Source organism: Nannospalax galili, unplaced genomic scaffold, assembly GCF_000622305.1.
Source record: "Nannospalax galili isolate Female #2095 unplaced genomic scaffold, S.galili_v1.0 scaffold663, whole genome shotgun sequence".
Classification (NCBI taxonomy): Eukaryota; Metazoa; Chordata; class Mammalia; order Rodentia; family Spalacidae; genus Nannospalax; species Nannospalax galili.
Genome location: NW_008351881.1, coordinates 431804 through 448116, shown reverse-complemented (window position 1 = coordinate 448116; position 16313 = coordinate 431804). Strand labels below are relative to the sequence as shown.

Here is a 16313-nt window from a genome sequence, read left to right as displayed (position 1 = left end):
GAGATATAGTTACAATGATAATATACCCATCAATCATCATCCTCGAAATAAGAGCTTAAACAGATTCCCTCTTCCGTGAGTTTGGAAGGGGATGAGCTGGTCCCGGGCTGGCTCTTCAGGATTCCTTCTAGAGGACAATCTGTACTGAATATCACCTCCATAGACTATAAAACCCAGCTGAAAAATTTGCTATGGATTTTTCAAAATACCCAACTGAGTGTTGAGTCCTAAACTCTGCTCCCTGTACCTCTAATGTGACCAAGGAAGTCAAACATGCAGTTGTGAAAAGTGTCCTGAAACTCAATTTCTTCTCATTTTGGAAAGCAGTGCAGTGCTTCCAAATTTAAAGCTGAATAACATAGATGTAACGTAAGGAAAACAAAATCATTGTGAACTCCCTCACTCTAGTGTTAAGTACTAATGTCACTAGTATATAATCTAGCAGAATGTGTATGTGTCAATATGTGTCCATAGCATGTGTGTATGTATAGATTTTAAACAAAGTACTCTTTCATTTTCTTTTAAACTTCTTAGTGAAAGTATCTTTCCACATCATAAATTAATAGCAATTTTATTGGCCTCATACAAATCATCCTGTAAGCCCTTTAGCCCGTTTCCTATTACATCAGGGTTTTCTTTTCCAGTTTCCATTCACTATCATAAATCATTCTGCAGTGGCCATCCTAAATGGTTGTCCATGGCAATGACTTGTTTTTCACCCTCAAAATTTTAGGTTGAATATAATGTCTCCTAATCTACCTGGAGTCCAGGCTTAGCAAATGGCTGTGTGGATGCCTGGCTCCGTTTTTGAAGAACAGGCATAGTGGAATGAAAGTTAATCAGATAGGGAAAGGAAAATAACTCCAAGCCAGACCTCCAGACCAAGACAAAGCCTTATTATATCACTTTCCTCTAGAACCTGATTCTTGGTTTTATAAACATAAACATTGGATTCTGAGAACAATGCTTTCCATAGTTGTGTGAACCCAGTGGCAGGTCAGTAAGTTGTGATGACTGAGTGTCACCCAGATACCCATGGTCATCTTCCTCCTGACTCTCCATTTCCATGTGTCTGTGGCTTACTGTATTTCCTATCCTCTGCTTTAGCATTTGTTTAGGCATGCTAATGCAGGTCATTTTTTAAAGAGCCATGTAAATAATGTTCTAATATATACAACATATTTGAAAACATGTATGATAATTAAATTGATTGAACTGACTAAGCAGTAGATCAAGTTTGCACTTCCATTTCCAGAACATTAAGAAAAACCCACATTAAGCATGATTACACCTAATCTTTCAACCACAGTCATAAAGACCATAGAATATTACATTAGATACAAAAGATAAGCGATCATGATCAGAATGAAGTATCAAGGTGTAAAATCAGCAGGACAACCTCAGTTGTTCCAAAACTGAATGTACATGCAGAGAGCTCATCCACCACCATGTTCCTCTCCCCTCTCCCCATCCCAGAAAAGAATCAAAAAGTAGGGCTAGTGAAATGGCTCAATGGGTAAAGGTGCTTACTGCCAAGCTGATGGCCTGAGGTTCAGAAACCCACAGGGTAGGGCAGAATCAAGCCCCACAGGTTGTCTTCTGACCTCTACACACATCATGGCATGTGCCTACCCACATGATGCACATATACACAAAATAAATAAATAGGTGTAGACAAAATTTAAAGGGAAAAAGTGGTTATGGCAATAGTCTAAATGCTTGCTTCTTAGAAAGTAGAGTAGAGTTATGTGAGGTGCATGCTCTGTTCCCTTCCCTTGTCTATGATGCGGTTTCATAGGTAAGTTGAGTAATGATGGCCTGTTGGGTCAGGCCAGCCGCCTTCTCTCATTCTGGCTTGAAGATAGGGTTGTTACATCCCTGTGTTAGGTAGAGATGGGTGCTGAAGTCATGAAAGTCCTCTTCCATTTCTGCCACCCACTTGTCCATATGATAGACTTTGTAAATGGACTCAGTATTTAACAGCACAGAACATCTGTGTCTTTACAGATAGACACACGCATACAAGCACCACCTGACTGTGATGATGACTGTTGACTCTCAGATTTGGGTATGAGGAAGTCTGGTCTAACTAAGCTGTGGTGGCCACATAATCAATTGTCCAAATTGGAGCACTTGAGAGTGAGAGGAGGTCCTATTAATAACTGCAGTAGGATTACATATGTCAACAGGATGTGCAGTGTAACTTGGACTCTGCCCATGTGTGAACTATTCCAGCATAGTCATTCTGTCTGCTCAGAACCTTTCCACTGTCTCCACTGCTCCCATCATTCTTAAGACCCAGCCCTAAGCTTTTAAACCCATTCTTGAGCTCCCGAGACCTTTGTAGAGCACAGTGTTTTAAACAAAAGTAACTAACTAACTAAATTAATTAATTAATTGAGACAAGGTCTCCCTGTAGCCTCATTTGGTCTGGAACTTGCTACGTAGACCAGGCTGGCTCACACAGACCTGCCTGATTTTGCCTCTGCCTTCTGGATACTGGGATTAAAAGCCTCCACCACCATTCCCCGGAATGAAACTCTTCTAAACAGTGCTATTTTATAATGATACGTATTGCTGTACACCATGTACAGAAAAGATGGTGATGTGAGCTGAACAGAAACTGGCAGCAGTGCTGTATCATTAGTCTGAAGAGTGATGCAGGTGCAGGGTTGGAACCCCAGGGCTTTAGGGTGAGTGCAGACTGCATCCCACATGTGCCAGAGCTGAGAACGGTTCTTGGGAATGTGGTTGTGGCCATATCTGACCTGGCTGTGGTTTTCAGCTCATTTTAAATGACTTTCCTTCTCACCAGCCTGTTCTGATGCATGTTGCTTTGTCATGCCCTGTCAGGGGGAAAGGACATTCATGTGTTGTCCCTCGTGTTCTGCATCCTGCCCTGTCTTCTGTGTCAGCTATTCATTCTAAAACTATGGTTTAACATTGTTGTGCACTAAACATCGAGTTACGACAGACAGAAAACAGCCCCAGTAGCAATATTCTCTGTTGATTCCAATTTTTCTAAAGGGTTAATAGGAGACATAACCAATGCAATTTCTAACATAATAATTTACCAGGAATATTCCTTAATTTTACAGTGTTAATGTATATTTTAAATAAAACACATTTTAAACCTTTTACTTTAGAAAGAAATTGAACAAAAATTGGTGATTATATTTGACTGTGCAAACCTTTCTAGTTTGTTGATCATATGCAAAAGAGAAAGAAGTGTACTTATTTTAGATTGTAGATACTTCCTAAAACACCTACGCTCCAGGAGGATGAGTAGCAAGGATCCCCCTGTTTGTCTTCTTTAGTTTGAAGCCCATGTTCAGTGCTGTATTGTGTTACTCTACCTTCAAAGGGTAATGACATTAATAGCAAGTTAACCACAAGGAATCTGCCATGTACATGTTATGCCCAGAAGGCACTTTCAAGAAACTCCCTATGCTTCAACCTGATAGGTGCACTAAATACATCTGGGGATAAAACTGAGGTGTAAAGTTTGTAAGTGGTGATTTGTAATTTTCTGTATTCGGCCACAGATTAGGAGAAAAGCACCACTTCTTCTCATTTCACTTTGGGTATACAATTTTTATTTTTCTACTCCAGAAAAAAAAGATATTGGTTATACATTAACGGAAGTTTCATGTTTTAGTTTTGAAGTTCATCTCTTTTTCTTCCTTCAACTTTGAAGTTAAGAGAAAGGATAAAAGATTTAACACAAACAAAACACAGTGAAAAACTTCTTAACAAATGGCAAACAAAAACAGTACTGAAAGGCTAGCGTACATTTTGACTACAGGATGCAAAATAAACCAATAAGATATTTTAAATCAAAACTCCATGTTTTGTGAAAAAAATTTAATAACCTTGGTTAGAGACAACTGATCTGTCTTTTCCAAACTCATTACAATTTCTTTTTGCTATTTTCTTATCGTTTTTTTGGTGTTATTGTTCCCCTTGCACTATGAGTCACACAGTCATCAAGAAACCAAGATATTTATTCATCAGTTGGGTTTGCCTTTTGCAGTCTACTCATGTGCTGGTTTAATGAATGATCAGGTCTCCATTATCAAGTTAAAAAGGAAAAGTAAATCCTGAGTGGATTTCACATGTGCCGTATTCAAGAAGGGCTCTTAGGAATGAGGTTGCAGCCACATGTGAACTGGCTTTGATTTTCAGTTTATTTTAAGTGGTTTTCCATCTCCATTTTCAAGCAAAAAGGTAAAAGTAGGAAGTGCATATGATAGGTAAAATCTGGATAGAGTTTATTAGCAGAGGAGAAAGCACATGGGACAGTTCTGTTCAGGGGCAAACTGTCCCTCCCCCAGTTGTTGGCTGGGGGTCTTTTATAGGGGGCTTCAGGGGATGTGGAAGGTGGGAAAATAATTTTAAAAGTTAGGCAGGGGGTGGGGGGGAAAGGGAGAGGGAGGGAGGCAGAGAGATGAGAGAGAGAGAGAGAGAGAGAAAGAGAGCGGAGGCCAGGGCTTACCAGGAGAGAGTAGCCTCTGTCAAACTGCCCTCTTTGGTCCTCTTCCATCAGCCAGGATCTGGGTCAAAGATGTGAAGAGTCTGTTTATCCATTAAGATCATCAAAGTGGAAGCGTGCCGTGCTGAAGAGACTCCTTGCAGTAATCAGGTCTCTGGTCAAAAGGTGGAGTCTGTTTATCTTGTCTGCCAAGATCAGGGTGCTCATTAACTCAGTTCCTGCATTCTCAGGGGCCCTGCAGAACCATGAGGCCCTGCTGCACTGGGGAGGGAGTTGCCGTAGGTTCAAACCCTAACAGCGTATGGCTTCTTGCACTCTGTTTCTCATCTCTGCTGAAGGGTAGGTGAGATTTCGAGAATGATGTAGTCGGATATATTGTTGCTTGATAAACGCTGGAACAGAAATGGATTGTCTTGCCTAAATACCAAGGCAGCTGCCTAAGTTTTATAATTGCATGTGAAAGACAGTTGGCATAAAAGGAAAGCAGACACAGCTAACTTGCAAAGATTGCTGTTCTGGCATCACTCAGTGGGATACAAGTGAAGAGATAACTATGTCCAGGTTTTCAGTAAAGTCTGCATTGGGTACTTTGCACTTCATCCTTAAGGGTTGATGTAAATATGCTAACATTAGCAAACAGTGAGAGGAGTCACTAGATTTATATTATTTACTAGATATCAAAGCTTGGCTCCCTGTTACCTTCATACAAGGGGGAGGATACATCTGTCAGTTGTTTAATTTAATGGTGCACATAGGTTGTATCTAATAGATGATTATTTGTCTTTTACAAGATCACAGCTGTCAAATTCCCAGTGTTCCTATGAGTGCACAGCCTGTTTTAATTAATAAATGGTTTGCTGATCAAGTGACTTCTTTTATCAATCATTGTGATCACTTTCTCCCAATTCAGTCTACTTTATCTCTTTAATTGGAGAAGTTTAAATAATTTCTAATTAATTTTTTCTGCCCATGGCTGTTTGAAAATTATTTAACTCTTTTCATTTTTCCAAAAGATATGAGAGCTCCTGGTCTCTAAACTGTGAAGTGCTTCTCCATGACACCAGTCTTTATGAACAGTCACTACAAATCTGTCTGTGAAATTTTTCGGGTTACCTGATGTAGAAAATGAATAGCTAAAACCCCAAATGAAAGCATGCAGCTGATCTTGGTCCTCTAAAACACTGCTTTGGGGAAGACACTAGTGGTCTTTCTTCTACATTTAGTCACGCTCAGGAAGTGTTGGACAAGAACTCTAGAATTCTCAATTTCTAAACCTTAAAGCTGAATTCCTTTTCAAATTCTTATTTGAAAAGACTTCGTAAATATAATCTTGTTCACAGTCATACAAATAAAAAAGTAAGACAGCTTATCTGACTCCCAGGGGCCACAATGGGGCATTGCCCTCCCAAGTGAAAATAGTCCAAGGTTTTTGTTGTTTTTGTTGTTTTTGTTTTTCATTATATTAACTCCACTCCAAGGTAAATTAAGATAATTTTAATGTAAATTTAGGAGTAAATGGACTCCTTATAGAAAGAAACTCATCCCAATGGCTGTGATATAATTTAAGAGAAAGTGTTCAACAGAGGGATGCCTCAAACAGTGATCCCATTTAACTGTAGGGTTTATATGAATACATTTATTCCTTCTGCTTCCCGCATACCAGAATTCTAAAAATATGGATGGATAAATTATTAGTTTATAAAGTTTTTGTATTTGTTACATAATATACTGAAAGTTTCAAATCTCACCTTTAGACAACATAAGGAGCTGGTCCAGTGCTATCCCTGAAGGCCAAGTAAAATTTTAAATGTATATAAAAATAGCTCCCTGAATCACTTCTTTGCAGTTTTCGTCCAGTGTGGTACATTCATAAACCCTTTTGTGGAGTATGGTATGCTTTCCTTTTCTGCTGTTAAAAGCAAGGTGCATCTATCCATTCATTAGCACTGGAAGTCTTGAGAAACCCGTTTCAATCCTTCATACTCAAGTGGTAGCCTGGATCAGAGATGCTTTACAGGGAAAGATTTAGTAAGAGTTAATAACTAATTGGATAAAGGGTTCCAAGAGAAAGTGAGGCCGCAAAACAGGCCCCTGAACGACAGCAATAGGAAGAAGGGTCATCGAGGGCAAAAATTAAAATTCATGACCTGCCACAGCGACCCAAGGCTGAAGACACCAGCCCACTGCCCTCTGACTTTCAGATGTTGCTTGTTACTTTTTTCAACTTTGTCTCACATTACAGTTTATGAAATACTGTTGGCTTTAACTAAATTCATGGTTGTTTTTCCTTTGAAGAAAGTACTCATGCCAATTGCAAGCCTTTGCCAATTGCGGGAAATAGAGCCTTTCCAAACTCTGCAAGCATGAGTTTCCTTCACATGGGTATATATTACTTTACTGTTTTCAAACAGGAACAGAGAGGGAGAAAATTTGAGTAAGAATCAATGAAAATGAGAAACAGCTTTCTACAGAGATGGACAGTTACTTCCAGACTGTTTTAACCTCAGCAAGGACTTGACAATGCCTTAGGGGGAACCGCAGTGTGGAAGAACCTGATGAACTTGTCAGGGAACTATGGGAAAGATGGGATTTCTCCAGCAGTCAAGGCCACTGAAAGTTCATTCCAGTAAGAAGGATCGTCTAACCCATAGTTTGGCCAGTAAAATAGTTGGTCTATTGCTTCTATATAATTACATTTTTGTTAGTTGTTTTAAAAACATACAAAAACAAGACGAATCTGTTTTGTGGTAGCTCTTTGATGAGATTCTAAGGGACTATTTTGAGGTTTCTCTTTTGGTTAGTGTAGAGGGTGGAGTAGAAAACAGTGTCTGTGACTGTGGATTGTGTGGTGCTTTGCAAATGTGAGTGATATTTTCCTTTTGACCAAAGAGTTGAATGTTATAGAACCATTAAAGAACTTGCTTTAAAACAATGACCTCAGCATGATTTTAAAAAGATCAGGCTCATAGGCTGTTGCTCAGTGACTCTAGTCAATGTGGAAGTTTGTGATGATTCTGTTCTATGATTAGAATTGTAAATACAGATTAGCAATGGGTACAGAGTTTTGACTCCAGCCTTCCTTGAATTGTATATCAGAAAAGCAACAGAAAGTCATAGATGAAAGAATGGAGAAAACTTTAGCTTAGCCAGAAAGGAAGCACAGCAAGGCCCTGTCCTTAGAGCCCAAACTTGACTTTTCTACCTAGTAGCTATACGACTATAAAAGAATAGCATAAATTCTGAGCTCCTCAGTCTTCTCATCTAGAGAATAGTAATGACAAACATGCCCAGGATTTTGTAAAATCAAAATGAGTTGGTAAAACAGAACATATATTAACTATTATTATATCTATTAGATATACATATTTGCATTTTAGTTGTGACTTTTCAGTGGAAAAAAAAGTAGCAAATTATAAACTCATCTGTAAAATGTAGTTTATATTTCCACTTACTTATTTTTAGACAAAGTTTTAGTTGACTTTAAAAAGTATTAGAACTTTCAGACCATTTGATATTAGTGTGTACTTAAGACTTTTTCTTCTTTGAATCACGCTTAAATTTCCCTTATATTTTGTCTCACCCGCCCCAGAAGTCATTGAATTGAGAGTATACTAGCATTAGAATGAGATAGTATAAAGTTGTGGTGTGGTGGGGCAGTCTGTCTAGACCTCGGTGTACAGACAGGGATGTAAAGCCCTTTGGCACCATGGTCAAGTTTATGTTATCATGTAGGGTCCATCTGGACTGTGAAACTCAAGGGCTTGTTGATTGCCTGGAGAAATAAATTATAAATACAATGTATCATTCTTTTTTTCTACATTTTTAATATATTTTTTTAGAAGAAGCATATCATTATAGCTTTAACATGCCCAATAACAGTTTCCAGAGCAAAGACACAGCTCCTTCAAAAGCGGCTTTAAAATTTCTAAGTTCGCTGTTTAATCAATACAGTTGTACAATATTGAACTCAGTACAAGTCCTGTAAGACATAAAATTGAATGAGTTTTTAACCCTCAAAAAAGATCTCCATTTCATTCTAAAATATACTGTTTCTTAAAGAAAGACTCATTGTTTTTGCTACTAACACTAAGATGGTTATCATGTTTGCCTCACGCAATGAATCCTTCTTATTTGTGAATTCCTGCCACAATTCAATGTAGAAATTTCATATAGTTGTGAAATATAAAAGTTCATTAATCTATTTTTAGTTGAATACATCTACTTGCTGTATTTCAAACTTGCAAAATTCTGCAGAGACCAAAGAAAACCTAGAAGGAATCTATCTGGGAAAAGGAACACTTGGAGTCACTACTGGGAAAGCATCAATATCACACCGTGTATTATTTGTGTAGACAGAGGAGGATGAAGGGAGAACAGAGGACTGAAGTCAGAACACACATGCAGCATGCCCAAAGAAAAGGATCCACTGGGTCCATTAAGTGGGAGGATGCTAATTTCAGATTGTTGGGATGACCTCAGCTTACTATGATCGTAGGAAGATTTGCGGTCAGGGTGGTACTGTTGGACCGTGTTGGCTATGATATTTGTCCGCAAGAGACAGAAACATGAGAAATCAAAGAACAGCACCCTCACCAGCACCAAGAAAACCCCAAGAAGTGGTTTGACTGGCATCTCATTTGTTTATGCTTTCTTTGCCTTCTTTTTAGCGTGGATAATGCAAACATGATTTTCCTCAAGGCGTTTTTCTTTTTTTATCGCCTTTTGTTTTCTTTCCTTTTTTAAGTATCAAAGTAGTATCCCTTACTACTTTCCTAGTGATTCTTTCCCGAGTTTACTGTTCTCAGCGCTCTGACAAGCTCCAAAAATAATGACCTGTGCTGTGTATTGTTAAATGTTCAGTCAGACAGATAGATGCAGATGGATGAGTGCTGTGCTGCACAGAGGCAAGTCAGCATTATTTAATCAATGTTTGTTTGATCCGTGTAAAACAAGTATAAATGTAAGCCGCGTCCCATCTCTTCCCTCATCCATGTGAAGCCAACCTCATTTTTAAACCTTGATTTCTTATGTAATTGTCCCAGAATGACACAGGATGATAAGTTGGGAGGAAATATCATTGGGCCTGTCAAGGTAAAGGATAGTCCCGTTTAGATGTTTCCTACCTTGGGCTTCTTCCTTCTGCAGTGGCTTTCTGGACAGTTACGAAGCATTGCACTTTGGTAACCACCTACTGGGAGTCGTGAGTGGGCTTTAGACCAAGGTTTGAGTGTCTGAGTCAGGTTATGCATGTTTAGTAAAATTACTACCAGTTAATACAGGGCCCGTCACAGAAAAGGCCTTCAGTAAGGTGTATTGAATTAATCTTTCTGTACCTCTCTTTCTTCATCTGCCAAGTGAGAAAAAAATGCCTGTCTCCTAAGAGCTACAAAAAGTAAATAATCCTGGATACACAGCACAGTGACCTGGTAGCCCCTTGTGGTTCAGAGTCTTCTGGAAGATCAAGCTTTAAGCCTAAACATATCCCCATGTATGGCAGCCAGCCGCTTTGTCCACTGTCAGTGTTTAAGTTCTTCAATTTCTGCTATTAAATAAATTGTGCAGAGTTAAAACTATGTGACAACAGCAGGAACAGACATGGGTTAACCATGGCTTGAACCGATAGGTGAAAATTCACTATTAGAATGAAATGTGTGCCATTTAATGCACCCGTGGTGTTTTTAGTCTGAATAAAACAAGGCTGTCACAGAGAGTAACATCCTCCACCCACTGTGTATCACTGAGCATGGTATCTTTTTGGAGTATAGGAACAAATGATGTGTAAAAGGCATGTACTCGACACTGCCCGTCAATATAAATGGAAATATCAGTAGTAGTTATAATTTCCAGATGGCACATTTATCACTAAACCATGTTATAATGGATCTCAAGTATTAAAATTTGGGTACACTGCATCAAAATTCCCATAGTTAGTTCTGACATGTCTGTTATCTATGATTTTGCTTCATGAAGTTTCCTTAAAAACATGTATTCATCAGTTCTATTCATTTTCTAAGAACATTTGTTGAACTATTTAAGGAGCCACATATATTGTAGACAAAGAGTCTGATATACTCATGGATATTAGGGTTCTGTGGGCCCCTGTAGTGTGGTGGCTAGTTTTGGCTAATCCCTCCACCAAGTTGGCCTCTGGACATGGATATGGGGCATTTTCTTGATTGCAAGTTGATGGAGAGGGGCCTGCCCCACCGTGGGTGGTGCCACCACTGGGCAGAAGAGCCTGCATTGTGTATGAAAGGAATCTGAGCAGAAGCAGGGGAAGCAAGCCAGTAAGCAGCACATTTAGGAGGTCAAGAGCCATCTGCTACACAAGATAGGGCTTTTATGTAACACAAGCTTCTCATGGCCGCTCTCCGTGTTACATTTATACATACAATTTCACATATCACATGTTTTGTTAGCATCTTAACTCTCCACCCAGGGATATGCATGTCAGTATTATAATAAGCTGAGGTCACCTTCAGATAGGGTGGAGTGCCTCTTCAGCTGTGACAGTGCCTTCTCCTGGTTCTGGGGTTTTGGTTGGCCTTGAGCAGAAGGTCCATGCCAACAGGTTTCTCTCCTATGCTAACTTTGCAGCCTATGTGTATGGTTTTCTGGATATTCCTTCTAGCCCTGTTCTGCCATGGCTAGGTAATTTACCTTAAGGCCACCTTGGAGCCTGTTCTCAGCAGGAACCCCTGTCCTGCCCTTGTCCTTTAGAAAGAGTCTTTGGCTGCAGTGTGGTCAATGGAGGAGGTATCTCATGACTGGCTTTAGGAGATGCTAATAGGACTGTATCAGAGATTCAAGATGAACTGCAAAAATTTTAAAGGCAAGTATTACTCAATGGGTGTAGATGAGGTTCAAGTTGGACATGAAGACTTCCTCCCCATGTCTGAATGCTGGAGTTCCTTATCTCATGTAGTATGTCGAGAAGGTTGTGAACTGAAGGGGCGATGGTTCTAGAACAAACTCAGGTGCGGTGCCTCTTAGTGACATTATTCTGTAGACTCTAAAACATGAATAATTATTTCACTAAATGTTCAGATTGGCTTTTTTTAAATACATAAATTAACACAGAAAGGAAAAAAAAGGCTCCATATTCCTTAGTAAATTACTGACTGAACTGAATACTGCTGAAAATGTTGGCATATTTGATTGGAAAGAGTCTTGGCTCTTCATCTTTAGAATTGAGAGTTTTAACACCACGCTGAACTCTGAGCCTTCTGAGCCTTTTAACAGAAATTATATACATCTTTTAAAAATATTCTTATTGCATTTGTGTGTGTGTGTGTGTGTGTGTGTGTGTGTGTATGTGTGTTGTATGCACATAAATGTTTGTGGGCATGTACATGCCAAAGCGAGTGTATGGATGTCAGTGAACATCTTGGGGGCGTCAGTTTTCTCCTTCTACCGTGTGGGTCCAGGTGTTGAACTCAGGTCAGGCATGGCAGCAAACAGTGACCCATTTTGCAGGCCTATGTATGCTTCTTTAATGTTACGATAGTTGTTGCTTATGTTTTGCTTTCAACTTCTACATATATACATAAGAGCATGGAAAATGCACAGTATCAAACATTATATTAGAATATTAATAATTCTATCAGATTTTTAATTTTTTACCTGTACATGAACCTATATTATTATTTTTGAAACCTTGATTTTGATCATTTCTAATCCTGTTTATGTCCTTGGTCAATTCAGGTTTCTGTATTCCGTGAAATTGGAAATCTTAACTAGGTGTCAGTATTGTAAGTTGGCTTTTGAAGCATTGCTGTAAATTTAACAAATTCCCTACAGTTTTATAATCAAGCCTGGCAGTTCTTGGAATATTAGTTGCGCAAACAACAGAATACATTTTTAAATCTGTGCAGTGCTTATTTCAGATTAGTTTTTGGTGGAACTAAGACATAAAAAGATGATAAGCTTAGAAAATATAAGATTAAAATAAGAGATTAAAAGAAGCAAACTTGGTAAAGATCAATATACTGATAAACAGAAAATCAATCAGGTCCCTTTGTATGGGTTATTTATAGTTACTCTGACTCCTGTCTTAACTGTCATTGTGACTGTTTAAATTGTACACGTTGCTGTGATAGTGGCCTTCACGTGTTATGAAGAAATAGATAAAACCTTAAACTGTCCTTAAGGTGTGAACAGCTAGGTAAAGAACCAAAAACACAGCCAGCACCCAGTCAAGACAGGGACAGGCCAGTCAACTGGAAGTGGGTACGAAGGTTCAGAAAGGAAAGACTAGGGAAGAGCAATCAAGGCAAAATGATGTTCATAGCCCAGAAAGACTATCGAGCCAAGATGACTTGTAAACTACAGCAGCAAGAAGCAAAATGGAAAGTACAATGAAAACCAGCCTTTCCAATATTTAACAGAGCTTCTGCATTGATTTTGTTCATGGGAATCAATGGTGGTGACCATCACACTTTCTTAGCGTATCAATCAGTGTGCTACGCAGAGTATATTAGTTTTCAGCTTCACAGCTACAACCAACTCGATCAAGTATGGTTTCAGATTTTTCCTTTGAAGCTGTGTTCATTCTTGGTTATAAATGCCTATAATTCTGTGTTAATTAGTATTGACTTTGTGTGTGTTTTTTTTCTTTTAAAGTCAATTGACCCAGGCCAGCAGTTCACATGGGAGCACTCAAACTTGGAAGTAAACAAACCCAAAAACAGATATGCAAATGTCATCGCATATGACCACTCTAGGGTTCTCTTATCAGCAATAGAAGGTAAGAAAATGAATATATCGTTCAAACTGTTCCTTTCTTGTGTTTAAATATTTGCATGAGAATATAGTATTGACTGGATTGCTGGCCATCTAGGAACATAATTACCTCAAATTCAGGCACAGTTTATTGGTACTTTTCTTTCTTATATAATGAATGATTCACAGAAACACAGTACGGATGCTACCATCCACACACAAAGACTTCACACTTTAATTGGTGTTTTTATGTGAGGGGAAATTCCCAGTTTACCAGTGGGTGTTTAAATTTAGGAGTTAACAGATAATTTTCAGAAGGGGCTCGTAAACTAGCTACTTATTTAAAAAGCAGAGACAAGAGGTGTTTGTAAATAAATCCAGATATCGTTACTGGAGACAGGTTAGGAGCAAGTGGATGCGCTACGGTGATTAATACAACTACATACCTTGGAAATGTGCAGTATATTTAATCTGTGGACCACTTTGTAACCTATCTCTCATGGCGTAGTCAGGAGTGTATTCCTGAGGATGATGGGCAAGGGTTATTCCTCAGCACACCCAGGAGGGTAGTTTCCACTCCACTCCTTATAGAAATCAATCCCTGAATTTGCCATATTGAAACGCCTAGGCTTGGCACTCAGGTTTTGGTGGTCTTTTGGCCTGTGGTAGCACATTAGATTGAAAAGACCTTAGAGGATATTTTTTCAGGCCACCTAATCCTTTCACAGGTCATAACAGCCAACCCAGGTACCACCTGTCTCCCACATACCATATTTTATCACCAGTGCTTTCCAGAAGAGCTGTCGAGCCTCTTCATGCCTGCAGGCTCCTGTTTACCTTCAAGAACTTCACAATACAAACAGCTTCATCTACACTGGTTCAAGTTTTCTTTCTCTTTTTTCTGCTTTTAGAAATCTGTAGTAGCTACCACCTTATCTTATTACTCTGACCAGCCCTTCCTGTCTCCTTAGTATTCACATTTACCTTTCTCTTGGGGCCAGTGAAATGACTTAGCAGGTAAAGGTACCTGCAGAAACCTGAGTTGATTCCCCAGGACCAACATAGTGGGAGGAGAGAAGCATGATATGCAAGTTGTCCTCTAAGATCCACAGCCGTGCCCTGACACATGACAGTGTGAACATACACACAAAATAAGTAAATATAACTTTATTTCTTTATATTTTATGTGTATGAGTGCTATGCCTGCATATATGTAAGTGCACCTGTGTCAAGCAGTGTCTGCAGAGGTCAGAAGAGGGCATCAGATCCCCTGGAACTGGAGTTACAGATGATTGTTAGCCTCCATATGGGTCTGGAACTTGAACCTGGGTCCTCTACAAGAGCAGCCAGTACTCTTAACCGCTGAGCCATCTCTCCTGCCCCATAAATACAATTTTAAAATTAAAGCTTGATTAGTAAACACCAAAGGCAGCAATATATTTATTTCTAGATTTTGGAGAATAAGAAAATTTTTTCAGCATTTGAGAAAGCTTATACCTGTATGTGGTACAGAGGTACTGTACGGTACCATTCTAACCACCACGTTACTTGTGATGGTGGAAAATATTATAATCCCTCTAATAAGTGACTAAATATATTGGTTTCAAATGTTAACCTTCTTCCATTCCAGAAATTGTAAGTCATGTGTCACCAAAGCCATTTCAGGAATGATTGTGTCAAATCTGTAGTTGCTTCTCTATAAGTCCTGTTTAGAAATTATAATTGATATTACATGGTTGGATGAATGTAAAGTTTTTAATCTTAGCTCCTCTGCAAGTCCAATTTTGAAATGTAAAAGAAATTAATAGCAGTTTCTTAAATCTGTAAACCATTATCATAGTAAATTAGGAACACAACTAAATCACAGAGCAAACAAATCTTTTTCATTAGTAAAGTAAAACTGTAAATAAATGTGAGGCTCTAGTTGGCATGACCATGCCTGGAGAACTTGCCTCTCAGCCTTTGCTGTTTAAGAACCTCACTTTCAGCTGGGCGTGGTGGCACACACCTTTAATCCCAGCACTCAAGAGGCAGAAGCAGGTGGATCTCTGTGAGTTCAAGGCCAGCCTGGTCTACATAGTGAATTCCAGGACAGCTGGGGCTACAGGGAGACCGTGTCTCAAAAAGACCAAAAAAAAAAAAGAACCTCACTTTCCCAAATTTCCTAATTTCCTGAGGTCTTCAGTACTGCATGTCCCTACATTTGTCCCATCATTTTGCTTAACCTGTTATTTTCCACATCTTAACAAGAAAGTATGTTGAGACAGAACATTACTTCCTTGTGCCTTTGTTATGACAGTTAGAAACTTATACTCATTTTGTTCTTGGGTTATTTTTTACAGTGTAGAAGCAGAAACACTTGAATCAGACAAAACCTGCCTTTTTATAGCTCTGCCCACAGATATACCCTAAATCTAGTCCTGACCTAGAAACTAGTTTTTCAATTTTGTGTTATGTAAAAGGTTAGAAGCATTTAATTGAAATTTATGAGTTATAAAGAGAGCTTTAATCTAGATTACAATCATGAACATTATTTTGTCTTAGATTAAGCCCTCTTAACCCGGAGGTATGGAATATATTCATTCTGTGTCTCCATCACACAAGAGAGAAGCCACATAACTAACTGAGGATCTTTGAAATGTAGCTTTGATACTACAGGGCCAGATGTTTTGGAAAATGAAAATATAAAGTGACATTAAGCTTTGCTCATAAAAGCTAATGTGCTTGCCTTGAGTTCCACCTTGTCTATAACTCCCGTGACTTTGGCTGAGGATTTTAATTAGGATGGCTTTGTAATTCTTCTGATGGTGTTGGCTACTCTTGTAATATTAATTTGCAAAGGATCTAACAGATACTGGAGAAAAAACAGCAATAGCCACAGTGACTAATGCTGTTTTATAAACTATTTATTTATTTTAATTTGTACAAGTGGGGGGTTTTTGTTGGTTGGTTGGCCAGATGATTGGTTGGCATTGTTTTCTGTTTTGTTTTGTTGTTTTGGGTGGGAAGAGGTCTTTTTGAGATAGAGTCCCTGTAGCCTCAGCTGGCCTGGAACTCACTATGTAGACCAGGCTGGCCTCCATCTCATAGCAATCCTCCT

The 16313-nt window shown here is 38.9% G+C and overlaps 1 protein-coding gene across 39 annotated transcripts in view; it reads left to right on the top strand.

Moving 5' to 3' along the window:
- Positions 1 to 16313, top strand: part of Ptprd (protein tyrosine phosphatase receptor type D) — a 547004-nt gene that overhangs the window by 446500 nt on the left and 84191 nt on the right. For all 39 annotated transcript variants that reach the window (XM_029553923.1, XM_017802123.2, XM_017802122.2 and 36 more), the window contains one exon: positions 13115 to 13238. In XM_029553923.1, coding sequence (XP_029409783.1) covers positions 13115 to 13238 — 124 coding nt within the window. The remainder of the gene's footprint in view (positions 1 to 13114; positions 13239 to 16313) is intronic.